The 23,718-nt window shown below is 47.6% G+C and overlaps 2 protein-coding genes across 3 annotated transcripts in view; one reads left to right on the forward strand and one right to left on the reverse strand.

Annotated features, from left to right (window-relative positions):
• The window catches only part of RAC2 (Rac family small GTPase 2), a 206,188-nt gene that overhangs the window by 173,983 nt on the left and 8,487 nt on the right, over positions 1–23,718 (forward strand). Inside the window, exons 1-5 of one of the 2 annotated variants that reach the window (XM_053252411.1) lie at positions 5,931–6,148; positions 17,375–17,446; positions 18,087–18,204; positions 22,256–22,318; positions 23,540–23,699. In XM_053252411.1, the coding sequence (XP_053108386.1) occupies positions 6,114–6,148; positions 17,375–17,446; positions 18,087–18,204; positions 22,256–22,318; positions 23,540–23,699 (448 nt within the window). In that variant the 5' untranslated portion in view covers positions 5,931–6,113. Of the gene's footprint in view, positions 1–5,930; positions 6,149–17,374; positions 17,447–18,086; positions 18,205–22,255; positions 22,319–23,539; positions 23,700–23,718 lie in introns of those variants that run through there. The other variant, XM_053252410.1, reaches the window with a different exon arrangement.
• Positions 1–23,718, reverse strand: part of CYTH4 (cytohesin 4) — a 135,582-nt gene that overhangs the window by 91,826 nt on the left and 20,038 nt on the right. The window lies entirely within an intron of this gene.

Raw genomic sequence — 23,718 nt, forward strand, 5'->3', positions numbered from 1 at the left:
GGGAGCAACTGCCCAACTTGCCCACCCCTAAAGCCAGCCTTGCGCTACCTCTACACACGTGTAGACGTACCTTGCCAAGGTTCTGTAAGCTGACACCAGGTAGAACTACAACCTGCACCTATATTAGCTCCCATTGCTTGGTAAGTACTTGATATGATGAGAGGCAATTGCAATAATTATGTGATAATTTAATGTTAGCAGAGCAAGGTGATGACTAGTGGAAGCAATTATCTAAACTATTAAGCGATAGCTGCAATTATCACATCAATGATTCACCTCGCTTAAAACAAATAGACTGGTAGATTTGCTTTTAAAGGATGGGAGGAGGTTCAGTGGACCTCTGGTTCTGGCACTCCCCTCTTCGGGTCAAGCTACCAAAGGCCAAACTGCACATTATGTGAAATGTATACTTTGGCCCTGTGTGTGTGTGTGTGTGTGTTTTCATTTAAATATACCAGGACATTTTTCACACTGGGCTTTTAGCTCGCATCTCCTTCAGAATGGAGGGTGTGTGTTCATATATCGGCCAGATTTACCCCGAAGTCCCTGCGAGCTATTGGGGAGCACTTCACACGATTCAGGTTTTTCACTGCACAGTATGAGTGTAGCCCAATTTATATCCAGGCTAACAAAAAAAATCAACTTTTTGTGTCTTTTTTTTTTTTTTTTTGCAACTTCAAACTCACAGTAAAGCCTCGCAATAAACTTGCGGTAAAGCCTGCTGTGTGAACAATGCCCAGCTGTGGAGGCAGCAATCAGAATTGAGGTTGTGGCATGTGGGGAGAGGATAATCACCTCAAGTGATGAATTAGTGGGGTGACAAAATGCACCCTGCCACCCACCACAACCTCACCTGCCTTCCTCTGCCTCCCCCCTTGCTGGCATCTGACCAGCTCTGTGCTTAATGATGGCACAGACACACCATTTGTCAAAGAGCTTCTCCTCTCCTCTTGATCTCCTCCTCTTCTGCTGCTGCGGCCGCCTCCTCCCTTGATGCTGGACTGATAATGAGAAGTAGGAGGAAGCAGAAGAGGACATGTGGACAGGGTGTTAGAATGTAGAAACTCTATAGAATGTCTACAGTGTTCTAATGCCCTTTCCTCATTTCCTCTTCTGTTTCTTCCTGCTTCTTCTCATTATTAGAAGAGAGGCGGAGGGGAGGAGGGGATGTGCATTGCACAGTGGCTATTGCCACCACAGAGGAGGAGGAGGAGGAGGAGGAGACAGTTGGTAGGGGTGAGTGTGTGAGTGCAGCAGATGTGCATATGAAATCAAGCAGCAGTTCTCAGTGCTTGGAAAAAAGAAGGCCGCATTTGCCATCCTGTGGCACCCTGCCTCCGGTACAAAAACATCGTGGGCTGCCAGTGGATGTAACCTCTCCCCCTCACACTGTGGCCCTGACAAAAATAGCCCTCCTGACGCAAGCTGTTCTTTGCTTTGGGTGACAGATTCACTCCCAAAGCAAAATCAAGCTTGGCAGGACATGGTTTGTTAGGAATCTGATGCGACTGGAAATGGTTAAATACCTTCCACTGTTTACGATGCTCCCAGTCCAGATCCGCCATCCCTCCAGCTACCATTTAAATTTACACGCACGCGCACACACACGACCAAACCACATATTTAGCAAATATTGCTACATCACCTGGGTTTGGCATGGGTGTGTCTTTGGGTGCTCTTTCCTTCTAAGCTCAGAAGGAAGCAACCCAAGAGGTGTACTGGGGACAGGAGTGTTGGTGGGGCACCCAGAGGTGCAGCTAAGTAATTTTGGAGCCTAGACCTAAAGGCCTGTGGAGCCACCCCCCTGCAAATTAAGCATCATTATGCTCCGCCGGGTAACCACACCACCCAGGACAGACTAAAGAGGATTTGGGGGGCCCCAGGGGCTGTGGAGGCCCTGGACTTCGGCCCCGAGGTCCAGGAGTAAGAATGCCGCTGGGTGCACCATGACATCAAAGGAGACAGGCTGGGTACAACTGCAGGGATTCTATTGCTTTCCTTGGTCTAATGACTCACTGTTAATTATCTAACGCATCAGGCCATGAAATTGCAGTCTGTCTAGGTGTTCGGGAGATGACAGTGAGAAGAACTGTGCTGTTTGTGGTGGTTGTAATGGAGGTGTTTATTATGGAACATGCTAATTGAAGAATGCACGCAAAATGTGTGTGATAGGTTTGTAGATAGGTGTGTGACTCAGTTTTAACTTATTTCATTTCTTTGACATGTGGATTCCCTTATGATAACTGTATAGTATTTATTATAATGGCTAGTTGAGATCTTACAGGGCAGAGTTAAGGTGAATAAATGGCTAGTTGAGATCTTACAGGGCAGAGTTAAGGTGAATAAAGGTGCTGATGATTAGTGAAAACAAAGCAGGGTGGGTAATTGAGAGTGGCCAGGATGTACAGGTCCTGATTTCCCAGATTTTCATGGTTTAGATGGAAATGTGAACAGTGTTCTGGAAGATTGCTCTTTTGTAAGGGCAGAATTGCAAAGCAGGTTAGTCATATTCAGACATGACACCATACATGCATGCAGATGTCTGTATATAGGGATGTGAAAACAGGTTCGACACCGAACCCGTTCGAGGTCGAAGCGGTTTGGTTCAGCTGTTCGGGGTCAAACCGAACCCCCCGCTGTTCAATCCGACCTAGAACCGAACCCCCCCCCCGGACAGTTTGAGGGGTTTGCAAACGTTTAAAGGTCTTTTTAAAAAATTACCTTTGAAGCCCTCCACGGGGTTCCTGGAGGCGACGGGGGAGGGGGTTCCACAGGGGGTCCCCCTCCCCCACCAGCCTTCTATATGCCCCCCAAGAGCTAGTTCTCTGCCCGGGCCACACAGAGGCCTATTGCACAGGTGCCGAACCCTCAGCATGGCCTCCGCCCCGCTGTGAGAAGGTCGAAAACCAGCCAAAGACTGCCCGAACGGGCGCAAAGCTGGCCTAACCGGCTCTTGGGGGGGCATATAGAAGGCTGGCAGGGGGAGCGGGAGCCCCGCGGGCCCCTCTGCCACCTCCAGGAACCCTGTGGAGGGCTGCAAAGGTTAAAAAAAAAATAAAGACCTTTAAACGTTCGCGAACCCCCTCGAACCAAACCAAACTCAAGGGGGTTCGCCAGGGTGCCGGACTGAACTGGCCCAGTAGGGTTCAAGTGCACTTCGCACTCGAACTGAACTGAGCCAGCTGGTTCCATGCACATCCCTATCTGTACATGTGGACATGTTTGTGTGTGAATGCCTGCATATGAATTCATGTTTAAAATGAACCTGAGTGCAAGCCCATTCAAAGGCAGGATACAGTTAGGAATGGTACAGGAGAAACCTGTTATCCACAAACCTGACTTCTGTAGTTCTGCATATCTGCGGCTGGGTGATTGGCATCTGACTTCGGAATATGTGGGGGGGGCAGCAAAAAAAGCATTAAGACTCTCACATCTGCAGGTCAGGAGTAGTTGGAAATGACTTCTGAGGTCATTTCCACCTGCCATTTCGAGTAAGGGAGCCATTTTCTGGCTTGTTTTTGCACACACACACACACACACACACACACGCACACACACACACCCCAACAACAAAATCCCCACACAATCATTTGCACACACAAAAATTACAGGATTTGGGGGACATTGCTGGACAGCTGGGGACAGAAAGAACACAGTGGGGCAGGGTTTCTTAACCTCGGGCCCCCAGATGTTGTTGGACTACAACTCCCAGAATACTCAGCTGCAATGGCTTTTCCTTGGGGATTATGAGAGTTGTAGTCCGACGACATCTGGGGGCCTAAGGTTAAGAAACCCTGCAGTAGGGCACTCCCTCCCTCCAATTTTCCCCACTTTCTGCTCTCTTTTGTGCATGTTAGCTGGCGAGGGAACCTAACCCCCACAATTCCCATTGCCCTAATGCTCCATTATCCACAGTTTTGCTATCTCCCCCCTTCCCATTGAATGGAACCCCCGTGGATAAAGGGGTTCTTCTGTACTACTGTGCATGCATCATAGGAACTTAGGAACATAGGAAGCTGCCTTCTACTGAGTCAGACCATTGGTCCATCTAGCTCAGTATTGTCCGCACAGATTGGCAGCAGCTTCTCCAAGGCTGCAGGCAGAGGTTTCTTTCAGCCCTGTCTAGGAGAAGCCAGGGAGGGAACTTGGAACCTTCTGTATGCAAGCAGACAGATGCTCTTCCCAGAGCGGCCCCATCCCCTAAGGGGAATATCTTACAGTGCTCACACATGTAATCTCCCATTCAAATGCAAACCAGGGTGGACCCTGCTTAGCAAAAGGGACAATAAGTGCTTGCTACCACAAGGCTGGTTCTCATGATCAGATGTAAGGTGGAGAAGCTGAGATTTTGAAGCTGTGTGTGCTTCCAAACATGGATTGTATGTGTGGCAGAAACTTCAGGTAGAGGACTGGGAAGTGAGAAGCAATCCTGGTTGGGTAGTAGAGGTAGTGGACCTCCTGCACCCTAGGTCACATCCCAGATTACCAATGTCAGCTGCCTGTGCTGCCTGACCAGGGTTGCTTCTCACACACAATCACTTCCTCTGCCCGACATTTTCACCACCCACACAATCTATTTTCAGGAGCATACACACAGAGCTTCGGAATCGTGACAAAGAGCTGCTCCACCTTAAATCCGGTCATGAGAATCAGTCCAATATGTGAATAAATATACAGAATAAATATATATAGATCTGTCTGTGTAAACACTGTGCACACTGTACATGTGTTGAATATAACATGTGATTAGGACGACTGTTTTTCCGTTTCTTTTTTTTTAATGGCAATTTCTTTTTCTGCATTAGAAGGGGGTTTTCTCTCATTCTTCACCAGAGTATCAGAGAGGACCATGCAGCCAAATCAGTTCTTCAGCCAGGAATCTTTTGCTAAGATGGAGTCAAGACCGGCCCTTCCAAGGCAGACCTACGTGATCGCCTAGGGCACCAGTTCTTGGGGGACACATAGCCCTGCCAATTATTCTTTCTCTCCCTCTTGTATTGCTCCCCTGGAATACTGCACATGCACACAATGTTGTAAGACTGTCATATGTAATACTGCATCCTACTCCCAAAAGGGCTTACACATTTGCACCCCAAAACACACAATGGTTGTGCATTCAATCAAAAATGCTGGTGGGGTCAAGGTCCAATGGGGAGGCAGTCTCCTGCCAGTTGCCCCCCCCCCCACGATCAATTATTATTTACAGGCTCTGCCGCTCACATGGCACATGAGCCACACCACAGGGAGTGATAGAGCAGGAGGAGGAAGTGATAGAGCAGGAGCTGGGGGCCCTCAGGAGCTCAGGGGCCCGGGTTCTTTGAACACATCCGCTCAATTATAGCTACATCCCTGAACCTCGGTTAAGGGCCAGGGTGAAAAGGCGAGGTGGAAGCTCTGGGATTGGGAGTGATCGCAGCACCCCACACGAGCCACCCAACCCGGGCATGTGAACAGCCTCATATCCTCAAGCTGCATCTTTTCATTTTTGAGATGTTAGAGTTTTGCCCCCATAACAGGCCAGGAACTCTCTCCTATGGTATCCTCACACCAGCACAGACTTGTCGTTCATCCTCCCAAATGAGCAGCCTGCCCAGTTCAAGGTTAAGCCAGGGCTCAGGGTGTGTGCCAAAGTCAAACTTTGCCTAGGATACCAGAGGACGCTAGCTGGAGCTGTGGGAAAGAGAAGAGGCCTTCCTTCTGCCTGCCTGTGTGTTCTCTCTCTCTCTTGGTTTGTTCCTCTTGATGGTTCCTCCTGGGTGGAAGCTGCATAGCAACCTCTTTCCTTACTGCCCAAGCCCTGGAGTCACGGCGTGTGATGAAAGGAAACGCTTAGCCATCTGGAGCGGGCAGCGATAGGAATATCTCTCAAACAGCACACTGGGCTTGCAAGCATGCCCCTCCTCTGGCAAACAAGTCAGGGCTGCCTGGTGGGGGAAGGAACTCAGTAGGCGGGTTGAGAAACAGTCGCTCTTCCTTTTCCTAACCCACAACCTGCTGTTCAGTTCAGCTTCGCTTTTGAGAAAAGTGTACAACACTTTCTGCCATCAGACTCTGGTGAGCTGCTCTCATTGCCCACGGCTCGCTGAATTCCACAGCTCCACCTGACCACAGCTATGCAAGCCATCAAGTGTGTGGTGGTGGGAGATGGGTATGTACCACTCGTTTGAAGGCCAGGGGGAGATGGGTTTGTACCACGCCTTTGACAGCTGAGGGGCGGGAAAGGGGAAGGGAAGCCCTTCCTTGCAGTAACGTCTTCTTTGTCCTGATGCCCAGCCAACTGTGCTCTTGCTGCCAGGATGTGCAAGCCCCAGAAGGAACCGCGGCTTGCATCAAGGACAGTAAGGGTGGGGGGCTTTGCTTTCGGTTTTAAAAATGTAGCATAAAGTGGAGCAACTTTCTGTCACGTTCTAGCCCAGCGTGTGTGTGTGATTTCTGTGTCGCATTTTCCAGAAGATAAATGGATGGTGGCATGATGTTTCTGACTAATCCATTCCTCCATCCAGGCCAGGGTTTCAAAATGCCTTGGGCTACTCACATCCCACTATTGCTGCAGGTAGATTTGGAGACAGAGTGCAGCCTAGCCTAGCATGGTTTCTTACCCCATGGTCCATGTCCCTTCCTTAAGCAGCTCTCAGGCAGATAGACTTTTCACATGTGTGCAGCTCCACCCTCTTCCTTCCGGAGCACCTAAAGAAGGAGTTGCAGTCTATGAGCTGATGGCTGGCGACCGCAGGATAGCTGCAGCCATCTCTCAAGTGCACTAGGAATGAAGACGTTACTTTTGGGTTTGAGACTTTATGTTTGGGTGATGCTTTCTTTGCACGGCTGATCTTGGTGGTGTGTTGCTCATGAACAAACGTTTGCATGGAAACATGGGGGAACACTTGCTTCTAGGAGACACATTCATGGAGGACAGGTCTGTCAGTCTACCTCCAGGCTCAAAGGCAGGAGGCCTTTGAATACCAATTGCAGGGGAGTAACAGCAGAAGAAGTGGCATGCCTTCATTTGCTGCTTTTGGGCTTAAGAACATAAGAATAGCCCTGCTGGATCAGGCCCAAGGCCCATCTAGTCCAGCATCCTGTTTCACACAGTGGCCCACCAAATACTGCTGGGAAGCCCACAGGCAGGAGCTGAGGGCATGCCCTCTCTCCTGCTGTTACTCCCCTGCAACTGGTACTCAGAGGCATCCCGCCTCTGAGGTTGCAGGTGGCCTATAGCCCTCAGACTAGTAGCCGTTGATAGACCTCTCCTCTATGAAGCTATCCAAACCCTTCTTAAAGCCATCCAGATTGTTGGCTGTCACCACATCTTGTGGCAGAGAATTCCACAAGTTGATTGTGCGTTGTGTGAAAAAGTACTTCCTTTTGTCAGTCCTAAATTTCTTGGCAGTCAATTCTGTGTGATGATCCCTGATTCTAGTGTTATGCGAGAGGGAGAAAAATTTGTCTCTATCAGCTTCCCAGAGGCATCTGGTGGGCCACTATGGGGAACAGGATGCTGAACTAGATAGGATGCTGAACCTTGGATGCTGAATCGGATAGGATGCTGAACCTTGGGCCTGATGCAGCAGGGCTTTTATTATATTCTTAGGCCTGGACCTTTTGTACCTTGGAGGCCTAAGACACAAGGAGGTCGTTTTCACAACTGGGCAGGTGGGGCAGTGGGTGGGTAGGGAGGAAGGTTTGGTAAACTTACGTTTCCCCCAGGCGACCAATTTCTCCTGCTGGGAGTGCAAAACTCTCTCCCAGATGAGCAGCACTGCATGCCTGTAGTGCAGAGGTGCAGGGGTCAAGACAATGCGTCCCGGCCCCTAGAAATCCCACAATGCACTGCACCCCCCAGCGACAGGCCAGCACTTGTCAATGTGTCAGCACCAGCTGAAAGCCGACGGTGCTGACACACAGTCAAGGAAATGAGGCTAGGGGAGTACAGCTTCCCTTAACCTCGTTTACGAGGCGGGCTCCCTTGGTGGGTTTCTCACCAAGGTACTGCTGGGAGCCAGCTGGCTCCTGGGGGTTCCCATGGGCAGCCAAGCCCGGGCTTGACTTCCTTAGCCTGGTCTTGGCGGCTCGTGAGAACAGCCTCAAGGCCTTTTACACCTGAGAGGCCTAGGACCTTAAGCATATCTGGCACCTGTGGCCTCTGGAATCTAAGCAAAGTTATCACTGCTTGACGTCACTTTTCATAGCCTAGAGGTCAACATCTGGAGTTCGCAGACGACATGTGGCCATTGGAGGGATGTTAATTTGGAGGCAAGGAAGGGGTTATGAAAGAAGGAATGGCTTTGGGAACTTGCTATCAGGATACACGCTGAGCATGTATGGGCAGGGCTAGGGCCTTGACCTGCCTTGTGCCTCACCCTTTCTAAAGTGTCCCCCAGGAAACTGAACTGATGACTAGGGAGAGCTATAGGCGGATTTCCCCCACAGTTTGTTGATAGGAAGCAGTATGACATGGGAGAGATCTCCGACTGGAACAGCTTGTGCTGGGTTAACTGCAGGGCCATAGACAGTTCTGGTTTGTTGAGAGGAAGAAGCACGACATCATCATGGGAGAGATCTTTATCGGAACAGTTTGTGCTGGGTTTAATGGGAGGCAGACTTTTGCAACACACAAGAGCTTTTCATCAAGGAGAACCTTCTTCATCTCCTTTCTGATGGAAGTCCCCTGAGTGACTCAAATCTTTTCCATGAAGAGAAACCAGTACAATAAAATGGTTCAAATCATGGGTAAGATTTGAAGCTGGACCCTAGAAATGTTCACTCAGGTGTAGGCCTCACTGAGTTCAATGGAACTTACTCTCAAGGAAATGTGCAAAGAATTGCAGCCTCAGCTCCCTACATCTTTGTCAGGTCCTGTACAGGAATTTGCAACAGGCATCATCGTTAAAGACTAGGAACATAGGAAGCTGCCTTTTACCAAGTCAGATCATCCTGGGTCCATCCAGCTCAGTATTGTCTACATAGACTGGCCCCAGCTTCTCCACGGTTGCAGGCAGGAGTCTCTCTTAGCCCTAACTGGAGATGCCAGGGAGGAAACTTTGAACCTTCTGCATGCAAGCATGCTAGTGCTTTCCCCAGAGTGGCCCCATCCCCTAATTGCAGTACTCACATGTAGTTTCCCATTCAAATGCAAACATGGGTTGATCCTGCTTAGCAAAGGTGGCAATTCATGCTTGCTATCACTAGACCAGGAGGATGGTCTTAGACTAGGAGTCAGGACGATGTTAGAAGGTAGATTTGGAGCTCACACCAATAAGGCTGCCAGACAAGGCACTTACCTGCTCCCCACCTAGGAGCTTTTTTGAGTTTCCAGATGGCAATACAGTGAATAGAATATTCTCCAATTCGAATTTACCCAATTATTCTTCACCTAGCAGGGATGAGGATATTTCAGAGAACTATTCTCTAAATCCACAAATTCTCACCTCTCAAATTTCTTCACACAGAAATAATTAAAATTTACATATCTATCCATGGATGGCTCCTTGGGGGCATTTTAACAAAGAATTCAGAGCTCCAGTATACTTAAAGAGCATACTTTGGGTGTGTGTGTGTTTGCGTGCCCGCAATCAACAGAGACTTTTTTTAAAGCTACATAAGCAGCTAATAGAGTCTATTCAATGAACAAAATAGCATTTGGGGAAGAGCAGAGAAGAAAAGTCTGGACTTCCTGAGTCTAGAGGCCTAGAATCAGGACCTTGTTAATTTGCAGTTCCAAGTTGTTCCAAGTACCTATAATGCCTGCTTTTGGCAAAAGGATTCCTTAGGAGTTTCTGTTTTAGTGCTGTGGAGACAGAGAGATATTAACCAGGTCTATCAACTTGTTTGAAGGGTATGTTTTTGTAGTATACAAAGCAAAATTTATAAATTATAAAGGCTAACCCAAGGTGCTCTACCTTAATTGGCTCAAATGTAAAAGATCAGTTTTGTTTTGTTTGCTCTCCCCTCTAAATGTTTTTTATTTTACTTTTTTCTAAGGAAGTTGAAAATAAGCCTGTTTGAGGCTTATTTCTTATACCAGAAAACACAGTTTCTGGAGACGATAGTGTGATAATTATTCAGTGGATATATTTTAAAGCACAGCAGACAATTCTCAGAATTTCCTGCCTCATATTCTCCCCTTTAGAATCTTTGGAGAATATTTTGGGCCACATTCGTCCCAAACTTTTGTCCAAGTTCCAAACATGATCTTACTGATCATGTAAGTAGGAGCACAGATGCCCCTGAAGGCTTCTCAGCTCCTTCCTAGCACAATCTCACTCTCTGTACACCCACCAAGCATGGACCTTGCACAATTTTTACAGCACCGCCTGCCAGCCAGCTTTTGCACTCTGAGAAGAACCCACCCATTTCCCCAGACTCCACAAAAGTAACAATGAAAAAGGGCAGGTTCTCCTCAGGATGGAAGAGCTGGCCAGCAAGTGGTGCTTCGAAAACTGTGTGAGGTCCCTGCTCAGTGTGTGTGTACCATCAAGTCGATTTCTAATCCTGGTGCCCACAGAGCCCTGTGGTTGTCTTTGGTAGAATGCAGGAGGGGTTTGCCATTGCCTCCTCCTGCACAGTATGAGATGATACCTTTCAGCATCTTCCTATATTGCTGCTGCCTGATAATAGGTGATTCCATCGTCTGGCAAACATACCAGCGGGGATTTCTGCTTGTTAGTCAAGCATTTCCCTGCTGTGCCACTTAAGGGGGTAAAATTGTGCTAGGAAGGAGCACAGAAGTTTAAGTAGTGTGTGAACAGGGAGTAAAATCACACTTGGAACTCGTGTGAAAGCTCTGCAGGTTTTTCACTGTAGTGCTGTCTGGAAACCCCCCTTTATAATGATGTCACCTGGGCCAGGAACTGAACAACCGATGAAGGGACCTTTATACTCTCTGCGTTTAACGAGGCCCTTCCTCTTTAAAATGCTCCAGGGAGGAAGTCTGTAAACATGCGCGCACACGCACACACAGTTCAAATAAGAGGAAGCAGCATTCTTTTGAGCAGGTGGGGTAAGAAGAGGACGATTAATATAACCTACCCAGACACATTTTGGTTGTTTGCCAGGAAACTGCCATAAACCTCTGAATGACAACTTCAGTCCTACGCATCTTGAGCTCTTGCACCTGATGGCACTTGGTCTTAGTTTCAGTTGAGAGTACATAGGACGTGTCTGATATGCCATTGCCAGTTCAGCTGGGAAAATGGCCTGGCCTGCTCTTGTGCCTTTAACAGCAGCTTGATGTGCAGAAGTCACCAGGTGAAGCTTTTCACAGCAGGGACATAACGATGATCACCTGCTAATGTCTACACATCAGGCTGATGTTCTCACAGTTATAGTGACCAGTTGACAAACTGGCAACCCTAATCTGTAATTATTTGTAGAAGAAATGCAATGGAAACTTGTCCTTGTCAGACTCTCAACAAAAAGACCTTTTATTGCGCAAAGTAAAACTAAAAATTGGTAAACATAAAACCATAAGACGTTTCGGTGTGACACACCATCCTCAGTTAAGTACAAACAAACAGGGGCAGATTAACCCTTTTGCCACCCGTAGGCAGCCAAGGATTTTCCACCCCCACAAGGAGGAGGGTAGGGGTTGGTGGTGAGGATGAAGCCTTCCACTTTACTTCTAAATGCCACTGCAGGAGCGGGGCAGCTGGTGAAGGCCGCACAGTGGCTGCTGCCTGCGGGGAGCGCTGGGGGACGAGAGGCAAGTCCCCCTTTTTCATTATTTATTTATTTATTTATCTTATTTATTTATTATTTTAATATTATTATTAAACTGCCCTGAGCCATTTTTGGAAGGGCGGTATAGAAATCAAATTATTATTATTATTATTATTATTATTATTATTATTATTATTATTATTATTCCCACCCACTGCCTGCGTGGCAGAATTGAGCGGCTTAAAACAGGGACTGGAAGGGAGGGTTGTGGTGAGGGAGGAAGTTCCCCCGCCTTACCTTAAAGCAGCTTCTGCAGTGTGGACAAACTCAAATGGAAAGGGAGAGCTCCTTCCAGCTCCCCTCCTCCCTCTCAAATGAGTGCACGCCCCATCCCTGAAGCAGCTGTGGTGCCATTTAGAGGTAAGGGGGGGCTTCATCCTCGCCACCCCTACCCTCCTCGCTGTGGCAGTGGGGCAGGTCTCTCGCCACCACCGCCAGCAGCAGTTTTAAATGTTTAAAAAGAAAGAAACAACTTTTTCCTGCCCCAAGATCTGCCGCTCTCCCAGAATTCGCCACCATAGGCAATTGCCTCTATTGCCTCTGCGGTAATCCGCCTATGAAAACAAATGAGCACAAATGAAAGCCCCGGTTCCCCAGATGTTAAATTCCTTAGATGTGATAACATGCAGTTCCCTGGCTGGCGGAGAGATAATGAGCGGGGGGGTGGGGGTCAGATTCCTTGATTTTCCTTCTTTGTAGGTTCCTTTCCATCCCCAACATCTAGCAGATATGAGGCACTGTGCAAAGAAAATGAAACTCTGTTCATTGCATATGAGGATTGAGCATGAACGCCAAATGGTGCCCACTAAAATATCTATTTTGGGGATTGAAAGGAACCTACAAAGAAGGAAAATCAAGGAAGCATTATTAACAGAGAAACGGAGACCTGACATTAATGCTCGGGATGCACTGGCTGATGCCATGTAGTTTATTAGCCTCTGAGAAGAATCAGGTGCTCCCCCTTCTCCCCCCACCCCATCCTGCTCATTATCTCTCCGCCAGTCAGGGGACTGTGAGTTATCACGTCTAAGGAATTTAACAGCTGGGGAACCGGGTTTTCATCTGTGCTCATTTGTTTTTACTTAACTGAGGATGGTGTGTCTCACTGAAATGTCTTATGGATTTATGTTTACCACCTTTTAGTTTTTCTTTGTGCAATAAAAGGTCTTTTTGTTGAGAGTTAATATGTGCATTGCATCGCTGACATATCAACTTATCCTTGTCATATCTTTAGACCTTAAGGTCTTCTTTGAAGGCCCTACACCCTGTCAAATGAGGTGATGCAGGTGGCTACTAGGGAGAGGGCCTTTTTGGTGGTGGCATCCCATCTATAGCACAGCCTTCCCAGTGAGGCTCACCTGGTGTCATCACTCTATTCTTTTAAATGTCAGGTGAAGATCTCCCTGTTCATTCAGGTTTTTTAAAACTGATATTTTAAAAATGTTTTAAAAAATGTTTTGTAATGTATTTTGTATCTTCTTCTTTTTCAGTTGTGCTGTAATGTCTTTGTCTTGTTCTAGGAGTTTTTATTGGATGCTTTTTATTGTTATGTTGTTAGTCACTCAGAGAAGAATTTGTTATGGGGCAGCTAACAAGGTTTGTCTGTCTGTCTATCTATCTAATCAGCCCGGCCTGCTCCTAATGTTGGTCTGATCGTGATTTGCCTCCCTTTAGTTGGGGGGAAGTAGGGTGCATCGGTTGGATGGTTTACTCCCACAGGATTTTAGCAAACTTAGGCAGGGGTGTAGCTAGGGGAGAGGGGGCCCGAGTTCATCTCTCTCTCTGGCAGCCCCCCAGAGTGAGAGAGATAATGAAGCAACTAGGAAGAGGTGGAACTGGAGGGCCCTCAGGAGCTGGGGGCCCGTGTTCTTTGAACCCTTTTGTTCAATTATAGCTACGCCCCTGTTAGAGGGTATCTACCAATGTTAAAGATTCTAGCTGGCCCATCAATGCCCCCTTCCAGCCCAGTATTGCCACCTTGGCTATCTACCTGCAGTGTTGTGTTGCTCGTTGCTCTCTTGCCTGCTGTCACTTCAGCAGTAGACTTTGTGCTGAATCGATAGCAGGAAAGTGAGCAATGGTGCTGGAACAGCAGCAGTGACAATAAAGAGAGGCCCGTGGGATGCTGCAGCTGTGAGCTGGGGCTGTAAACAGTGGCATGGGCTGCCCAGAGGACAGAAAATACCAGCAGGTGAGGCTGGCACAGGGGGAAGAGGGGCGGCATCTGGGAGTGGGACTGGCGAGGAGGGTGGGATGATGTCAGCACTGGCTCCAGGCCGGGACTGGGACTGGGACACTGGCTCCAGGCAGGGACTGTGAGAGGGGGAAATGCACAGGGAGGGTGGTGGGAATGATGAGGAGTCTAGGGTAGTGTGAGCGGCAGGCAGGTGGTGCCTGCAGCAGGGGGCAGGGTGAGGTTCCCGCATTTGCCACCCTGTGGTGTACTTGCTGCCTGAGGCCAGCACCTCATCTTGCCTCATGGGGGAGCCTCATTTGAACCACAGCGATGGCAGGAGAGAGACAGAGGGAAGTCAACACGCTTGCTCAATTAAAGAGCTACTTAGACAGTTCCCGTGAGCAAGAAGTGGCTCAGAGAAGCATCCTACCCTGCTTCGGGAGCTGTGTGCACTCCTGGTTTTCAGTTGTGTGCTTGCAAAAACTTAGGTAGGAGGAAGGGAAAGTGGTCAGGTGGGAGCTGGGTCAGATCGTGCCGCCCTACCCAGAACTTGTATCCAGCAGATTATGGAGGCCATCCTACCCATCTCCTGCCTCCCATATGCTCACTTTCCTCACTTCCTACCAGGGGCGTATCTAGGGGTAGGGCAGGCAGGGCACATGCCCCGGGCACCACTTGAAGGGGGGGCGCCATTTTTCTAAAATAAAACAAAAAATTAAAATGGCTGCTGAATAATTGGTAGGATGCTTCTCTGACCCACTTTTAACGCATGAGAACCAGCCCATTGTATTATTTCCCCTGCTACTTAAGCCAAGAGGCTCATTTTTAAAGTGGTGGTTCTCTTTATTTAGCAGGGGGAGAGCAACTGGCCCTATCCATCCCCAGCACAGCATCCCTCCAGTGGCTGTTGCTGATGTCTATCGTATGTTTCTTTTTTTAGATTGTGAGCCCTTTGGGGACAGGAAGGCATTTCATTTCATTTCATTTCATTCATTCATTCATTCATTCATTTATATCTGTGTAAACCATTTTGAGAACTTTTGCTGAAAAGCGGTTTATAAATATTTGCCATTGTCATTATATAAATCCTAGCTGACCAATAATTGGCAGGAAACGCCTCTTGCACCAAGTGGAATCTGTTCCAATTTCTTGGCACGTAACATTTTTTCTAAAAGAGCAGTGCTCCTGAAGGGAAATAAAAAAAACACCTTTTGCTACAAATGGGGATCCCTTCTCTCTTAGCAAGTGCCATCTGCCAAGAAATCCCCATTTGTTGTAAAAGCTGACCTTCACCCCACCCCTTCAGGAGCACTGCTCTTTTGGAGACAGTGTCAAACTTTCTGAAATGGCATCTTTTGATCTGATAATCAAAGCTAAATAAATGTAGATTCTGCCTTAAGACTAGCTGCGCCCTTTCCACCACAATCGAGATCCAGCAGCCACAGTTATTCATGTTTTGGTAACCTCTGGACTAGATTACTGCAGTGAGCTCTGTGTGGAGCTGACCCTAAAGATGGCTCAGAAGCTAAACTAGTACAGGATTCAGCAGTCTAACTGCTGATGTGATCAGCGTGGAAGAAGCCTGTCACTCAGTGTTAGCTCAGCGACACTGGCTCCTAGGCTGCTTCCGGGTTCAGTTTAAGGTGCTGGTTATTGCCTTTACAACCCTATATGGCCTTGGCCAGGGTTGCACAACTTCAGCCCTCCAGCTGTTGTTGGACTACAGATCCTATCATCCCTAGCCACAATGGCCAGTAGTTGTCAGCAATCTGGCCACCTAGTAGGGAAGTCTAGGATGATAGTTCACAAAAGACCAGTCTGGGTTGCAGAAGCAAAACACGGCTCAGAAATATCTCTCTCTCTCTCTGGCTCAGGCTGAAGGCTGTCGACACTAGGGATGACGTACATTGTCTTCCAGCAGCTAACTGCAAGCTGTAGGCGTGCTTTATAGTCCAAGCTGATAACTCTCAGCTGGCAGGGATTCAAGGCTTATCAGCCCTCTGCAAGAGGCGCTTACTTCTCCTGATGGATTCCAGATGTGCCTGCCGCCTTGTGACCCGTCTCTGCTGTGGGGTCAGTGGGGGTTGCCTACACAGCTCATCCTCCGGTTCATCAGTCCCTGTCTCTGCTGCCTCAGACTGCCGTGCGGCTGAGACATCAGCCGGACCTGCCTCAGCCATCTCTTGGGAACCAACAGCCGGGCTCTGCCCCTCAGGCACCCCTGCATTGGCTGAAGGGCTGTCAGCATCCCCTTCCTCCTCGCTATCTGAGAACGAGGGCGTGACAGTAGTCAGAGATGATGGGAGTTGTAGCCCAACAAGAGCTGGAGGGTGTAAGTTGTGCAACCCTGACCTGGGCATAGCATACTGGAAGGGCCTCCACCAGTGTCCCCTGTAACAGGGCTTCCCAGATGTTGTTGAATACAACTCCCATCATCCCCAGCTGCAATGGCTTTTAGCTGGGGATTGTGGGAATTGTAGTCAATGACATCAGGAAATCCCTGTTACAAGGAACACTGGCCTCCATGCATATATTCCTCCTCATGTGATGCTTTGCTCTGTACCCCTTCTTTTAGAGTCGTACAGTGGATGGGTTCGAACATCACATGGAATCATGATTTATTTTACCTAACGGTGGTTAGTTCATATATGTGAACTTCTCCAGTCAACAAACTATTGTGGCAGTCAAACCACAATTTGAACCCAAGATTTGAAGCTGCTTAGTATGTCCTAACCCTGGTCTCACATGACGTCTGAACTTGAAGTTGTGGTTTAATCTTGGTTTGTTTCGATAGCTCTGCCCTCACAGAGCTCTGCCAGAGAGAGGCAAGCCTAGATCATGAGAGGTAAGGAGAGGGGGCGAGACTGGAACAAACCACAACATGGCAAAACAAGCCAAAGCTTTGTAACTGTTTGTGGTGCCGATCCAGATTTATTAAATAAACCTTAATTAAAATAAATGGTGGTTCCATGTGATGTCTGATCCTGTCCAATATGTAAATACATGAATCATGGTGTTTTCAGTGGTGGCATCCATACTGGAATAATCTCCTCAGGCAAGTCCATCAATCCCCTTCAGTGTTCAAGCTTGGAAGCAAAATGAAACTGTTTTTTAATGTACTAAAGCCTTTCCAGTCTAAAATGATTGTGTATCCCATTATCTTGGCTTTTACATTTTTTCTATTGATTGCGGGTGGTATTTTTAAAAATTATTTATGATCTTATTATTGAATATTTATGTTGTAAGTTGCTTTGACATTTTTAAAAATATGACGCTAACTGATAAATGATGAATGAATACAATGTACTTCCTTACTCTCCTTCTTGCTTTGCATTTAAAAGGGGAAGAACCGTGCAGCTCAGATCCGAAATTTCTCCTTTCATGCTCTTCCTTATTTCCTTGCTCCATCTGTGTTAAGGAGAAGATTCATAGTCGTAGCAAAAGTTGCAATACCATGTGCTTCTTTCCTTTTTTTTCCAGAGCTGTGGGTAAAACCTGCCTCCTGATCAGCTACACCACCAATGCTTTCCCAGGAGAATATATCCCTACTGTGTGAGTATAGTACAGGGGAGAGGACCAGCATTTGGAGAATATTTTTGCTGATTTCCCCTTCCCTCTGCAGCTTACTAGCCTCTTAAAATAAGTCCCTGATGGCTGCAGGATTCTCAGGGAATCAATAGCTGCAGAAAGTCTGAAGCGATCTGAGTTTTTAAAAAATCATTTATTCTAATGTATATGAGAAAAAAACAACGGCTGACATCCTGACTAAGTGTGCAGCCATACGCCCAAAAGAAGCGTTCCCCACTGTGGAAAGCTTTTTCATTTTCTTCACAGTGCCTGTTGTGTAAGCGGGGGGGGGGGGGGGGGGACTTTTGCTAATCTCTCCTTCTTCTGAAAGTGCCCTATGCCACTCAAAAATATGTCTCTGAGAGCCACACAGCCCTCAGGGACATATTTTCAGGTGGCGCAGGGCATTTCAAGGTGAAGGAGAGATTGGCACAAATTCTACCTTGTGCAATAGGCTCTGTGGAGCTAAAAAAAGGGGGGGGGGGAAGCTCCACACTGTCAATGCTTCTTCCCAGTGTGGGACTGCATGCTTAGTCAGGATGTCGACCAATGTGGACAGAGAACATTCTGCTTCAAATAAATACCTCTCATTAGTTGAAGGAACTGACACTTATTTATATTACAGGTTTGATAATTACTCTGCCAATGTAATGGTCGACAGCAAACCTGTCAATCTGGGACTGTGGGATACAGCTGGCCAGGAGGATTATGATCGCCTGAGGCCTCTCTCCTATCCTCAGACGGTGGGTCATTTGGAGCATATTTTATTGTACTATTGCTGCCACATAATGGCGCAGCGGGGAAATGACTTGACTTTTCAAAGAAAGCCAGAAGTTGCCAGTTTGAATCCCTGCTGGTATGTTTCCTAGACTATGGGAAACTCCTATATTGGGCAGCAGCAGTATAGGAAGATGCTGAAAGGCATCATCTCATACTGTGTGGGAGGAGGCAATGGTAAACCCCTCCTGTATTCTACCAAAGACAACCACAGGGCTCTGTGGTTGCCAGGAGTCAACACCGACTCAACGGCACACTTTACCTTTACTGCTCTATTTATTGCAATCTTAGAAGCAGTTTAATTCTACCCTTATTATCTTGTTTCATAGGGTATACTGATGAATTTTATTTATTCTTTCTTGGATAAACATCCAGGGGTAACACTAAATGTTGCTACATTCTGTGTAGCTGCATTTAAGATACACCAATAATTTATTCAAGCTATCTATAAGTGAGATTTCAGTTTTCAACCTATGTTTGAAAGTTAATTGTGTTTTCTGATTGGTAAATGCCCGCAATAAACTTTAAGATGGTGGGTCATAAAGGAGAATTTGCCTTGTGCATCCTCCTATGCATTTCCTCTGAGGTTTTGGCTCCTGTCTGTACTGCAGAAGAGGTGTTCCCAGTCTTACTCTGGTGGGATGTGAGAGCTCTTCATTATACTATATGTATTCCTGGCATATCTCAAGGCCCTGAAGAGTCTCATCTGCTCTTCAGCACTGCCCTCACTCTGACTGGGTTAATAACCCCACTAAATCACCACATCATCATGAAGCCAAGTCTTCCTGCCCTCACTGTAGGGAATCGTGGTGACTAGAGATGGGCGAGCTCTCTCCTACTCCTGTCAGATTGGCTCAGAAATGAGCTGAGCTATTTCCCCAAAACAAAACAAAAAGTAGCTTGATTCATTTCCCCCCTATCAACCCAAACTTCTCCTCTCAAGCCCCCATGGAACTATGAGGTCATTCGCACAATCAAAAACTCAGCCCTGGGCTCTAGGGAAAGCAGGGAGGAAGGCTGCTAGCATTTACCTCCCTGCAGATATCCCCCCTGCTAGCACTTACTTCCCTCCACAGACAATCTGATTGCCAGTAGCTGCCGGCAGCACAGAGCATCAGGGAATGGGAAGTGGCACCCTGCCACCCCAACCCCCCCCAATGCATTACACAAGTGCACGGTGCATAGTGGGGATTCCCCTGATGCCGGCCCCAAGTCGGGGCTGGCAGACAACCAAGAAAATGAGGGTAAGAGAGCACTTGCTCTCTTAATTCTACCAAAGATAACCACAGGGTTGCTCTCTTAACCTCATTTTGCAGGAGGGCTCTGCAAGCAGGTTTGCTGCCGTGGCAGTAGCAACAGCCGCATGCTTCCAGCTGCTTCCCACAAGAAGCCAAGAGCGGGCATGGCTGCCTTCGCCTGCTCTTGGCTGCTCGCGAGAAGAGCCTTGGTGTGTACTACCTGGGTTTGGGAGCTGTGTGTGCTCCTAATTTTGGGTTGTGTGCAAGGAAGGTTGGAGGGAAACCTGTGTAGAAGTGATTGTGTGGAAGCAAGGGAGGAGGAAAAGCTACCCAGGTTTTCCTCCTGTCTTGCTTCCACCCAAACACTCCTACACAGGTTTTCTTCTTACCTTGCTTCCACACAACTGAAAATTGGGAGCACACACAGCTCCCAAACCGAGGTAGGACACAGGTTTTGATTGCATGAATGACCTCTACATTTCCCAAGGGCCTCTGCGAATTTTTGCCCTACTGTGCTATTCAGGGGCATATCTAGGGTGGGGCAGTCAGGGCACGTGCCCCGGGTGCCACTTGAAGGGGGCGCCATTTTTAAAAATTAAAATAATAATAATAAATGGCCACCAAAACAAAATGGCCACCATGCATGTGCTAATGGCCTCTGTGAGGCCCTAGGCCATGCCAGGCCTCACAGTGGCAATTTGAGCATGCACAGTGGCCATTTTGTTTTCAGCGGCCATTAAAAAAAAATATTTTAAAAAATGGCCACTGCACATGCTCAAATGGTCCCTGCGAGGCTCTAGAGGCCAGCATGGGGAGGGGGAACTTTTGCAGACACCACCCCCCACAGCCTTTAGGAAGCCCCCTGAAGGGGCTACAGATTAAAAAAATTTAAAATTAATATAATATGTCACTGTACACATATTTAGTTTGGCATGATGTACAGAGAATCAGGGTTTGTGAATACTGAGCTGAAGCTTATGAGCTAGGATTGTATTCATTTGCTCTACTTTGCTTCTTGTGATAAGTGAGTTAAATGTGATGTCTTAATAATATGACTATTAATGGTGAGTTTGTCTTTGAATCCGTGTGAAATCCTTAGTATTAAGGCCCACTGGGAGTTTCTTGCTCTCTTTCTCTCATTTTAACTGTCTTTCTGAAATACTAGAATATATTCCAAGCAGTGACACAGTTTACTCTGCATATCCTTTAATTATTTTCAGAATATCTGGGAAAAGTCAAATTCTCCATTTGTTTTTAAAACTTATGTAATAGTGATGCTACGATGCATAGTAGAGCATTAAACAGGCACTTCTGTTTAGTTTTCCAAGTATACCTCCACATAGTATTTGGGTATATCATGAGCCCCAGCATACTGAAATTTGTCATTTTCTGGCATTTTTTGGCCTGGCTACGTCCACTGCTAAATATTTTTTTAAATATTAAAAGATTAAGGAGCTTGACTTGTATTTTTCAGCTGATATTATGGTAAAGTTATCTGAAAGATGGGTGTCAGATATTTGGATAGGAGGCGCCATTTCAGTGCTTGCCCTAAGTGCTATTTTCGCTAGATACGCCACTGGTGCTATTAGGATGCTGGATGGAAGTGAAGAGGGGGAGTGGTCTCCCTTCTTTCCTCTTCTCTTCATGTGGGCAGAGAGTCAGCATTGCTGTTTCGTCAGCCCAGTAAATGCTTCATGGAGAGGAGGAGTTGGGGACCAGGAATGGGAGGAAGGGGGCCAAAGGAAAGGAGAGGAGAGCTGGTCTTGTGGTAGCAAGCATGACTTGTCCCCTCAGCTAAGCAGGGTCCGGCCTAGTAGCATATGGATGGGAGACTTGATGTGTGAGCACTGCAAGATATTCCCCTCAGGGGATGAAGCCGCTCTGGGAAGAGCATAAGGTTTCAAGTTCCCTCCCTGGTTTCTCCAAGATAGGGCTGAGAGAGATTCCTGCCTGCAACCTTGGAGAAGCCGCTGCCGGTCTGTGAAGACAATACTGAGCTAGATAGACCAATGGTCTGACTTAGTATATGGCAGCTTCCTAAGTTCCTATGTTCCTAAGGGTGTCCACAGAGCATTCTCTAGGGTAGAGAATGCTTTGTGGATAGCAATCCTATAAGCTGCATTGAATTTAATGGGAATGACTCAATCTGGGGGGCAGAACCACTTTCCCTTGTCCCCCCTTGAAGCTCTTGGGAGGGGGCCCACTAATTCTCTCACCTCCACTTCAAGTGTGCACACTCTGTTCTATCCTGTCCTCTTGTTCAACCTATTTGGCATGTTCATGCAATCGTCCTTCTCTCATGTTTGAAGTATTGTTTGTAACAGCTTAAAGCCAGGAGGCAGACAAAATTAAGCAGTTTTAAACCCAATTAATTTCAATCAAGCAGATGATTAACTCTCCCATTTAAGTTGGATCGTGCCCTGATGTTGTAATCCACTGAAAAACCAATGAAGTGTACAAGTGTTCATTTTATATTGGTTTTAGTGATTGTAGTTATTTAGTTTGTGTGGCTTAATGCAGGCTTCATGGTCAATGATGTTTTTGCATTTCTATCACATTATTCCCGGCTAAGATGGGGAATAATAAAACTGACTTCCCTTAGAGGGTTGTTGTAAGGATGACTGAGGTGAAGCGTGTGAAGTGTTTTGAGCACTTGGTCAGGGCACTAAAAAAAATACTAGGTATTTGTGTTATAAATTACATTCCACAACATGGAACTTTGGAGACAGCACCAATCCACAATGTGATTTCTAAGTGTGTTTTTGTTTTATGCCCACAGGATGTCTTCCTTATTTGCTTCTCTCTTGTCAGCCCTGCATCATATGAAAATGTCCGTGCCAAGGTGAGATCATCCTGGGGTTGATGTAGAGCCATGTGGAGAGCCTGCAGGGCTTGTGGGGGGAGAGTGGGCTTGACCCGCTCTCCCCACACATGAGCATTCTGCCCTCCCTGGGCAGCTCTGTCACAATTACCAGAGCCTGTAGGGACGGCAGGGATCGGGGCTGCCTGGCCCCTGGAAGTCTCAGAATGCCCTGTGAGAGTGAGTGGGGCATTCTGGGAGACCCCAGATGCAGGGAGGCTTGTTGTAGCCTCCTGGTCGGGAGTCTCCCTGTGAGTCACCGCGGCGTCTCACGATTGAGAAAATGGGGTTAGCGGAGGACTCGTTTTAGGGGAGGGCTACTTTGGCGGGCAAGCCGCTGTTGAACTACTGTGCTCACCCACGAGCCCGGTGGTTCTCACAATGGGAGAAAACCAGGCTGGGCTCCTTTAGCCCGGTTTTCCCCCATCATGAGAATAGCCTCAAGAAAGTCATCACTTTAGAAGTGCCTCTTTGCTTAGTCCGCAGGGGCAATTAATGTAGGGGGTCCATTGCATCAGGATGTTTGGGGCACTAGCGGGGGTGGCTTTTGAAAATGTGGCAGACAATGCATGGAAAATCAATGCCAATTGGCCACAATAGTTGAAAAGGGATCCCCTGTATTCAGAGGCAGTACATTTCTGATTATCAGGCCCAGGGTACAGTCAACAGGGTAACTCCATGATGTCCTGACTGTGGGTTTCCTAGGGGGATCTGGCCAGCCATGGTTGGAGTCACAATGCTGGACTGGACAGAATTGGGGCTGATCTGTTTTCTCATGCTTGCTAGTTAGACTGCCCGGGGCAGTGCCACATATTGTGGGAAATGAGGTGAGGTTCCCAATGCGGCATTGCCCCACTGCATTCGTGGGGATCAGCCCCCTTTCACAACCAACCCTTGCAAGCTTTGAAAGAGATGCAGGGGGCCGGGAGAGGGGATGGTTGCCTGTGCTTCTCTCCCTGTGCATTTTGCAAAGCTTGCAAGGGCCAAAGCAGTCCCCAAAAGCTGCTTCGATGGCGGCTTCAGGGGGCATCTGGCTGCCCTGCTCTGCACACCAGTAATCTGCGGGCAGCGGCCACTGCCTCACCTGGCCTTATGAAAGGACCACCCTTGTAGACTGCCCTGGTGTAGAGGGCAGTCCCCTGTCTTTTCTCTGCTGCTGTCTATATTTCCGTCTCACTCCCCCAAATCTTAACTTTCCTGCAGTGGTTCCCCGAAGTCCGGCATCACTGTCCTAGCACCCCCATGATCCTGGTGGGCACCAAGCTGGATCTCCGGGATGACAAGGACACCATCGAGAAGCTCAAGGAAAAGAAGTTGTCACCCATTACGTACCCACAAGGACTTGCGCTGGCCAAAGAGATTGGTATGTTAAAACTGTAGAA

The sequence above is a fragment of the Hemicordylus capensis genome, chromosome 5 (genome assembly GCF_027244095.1).
Source record: "Hemicordylus capensis ecotype Gifberg chromosome 5, rHemCap1.1.pri, whole genome shotgun sequence".
In the NCBI taxonomy this organism is placed as follows: Eukaryota; Metazoa; Chordata; class Lepidosauria; order Squamata; family Cordylidae; genus Hemicordylus; species Hemicordylus capensis.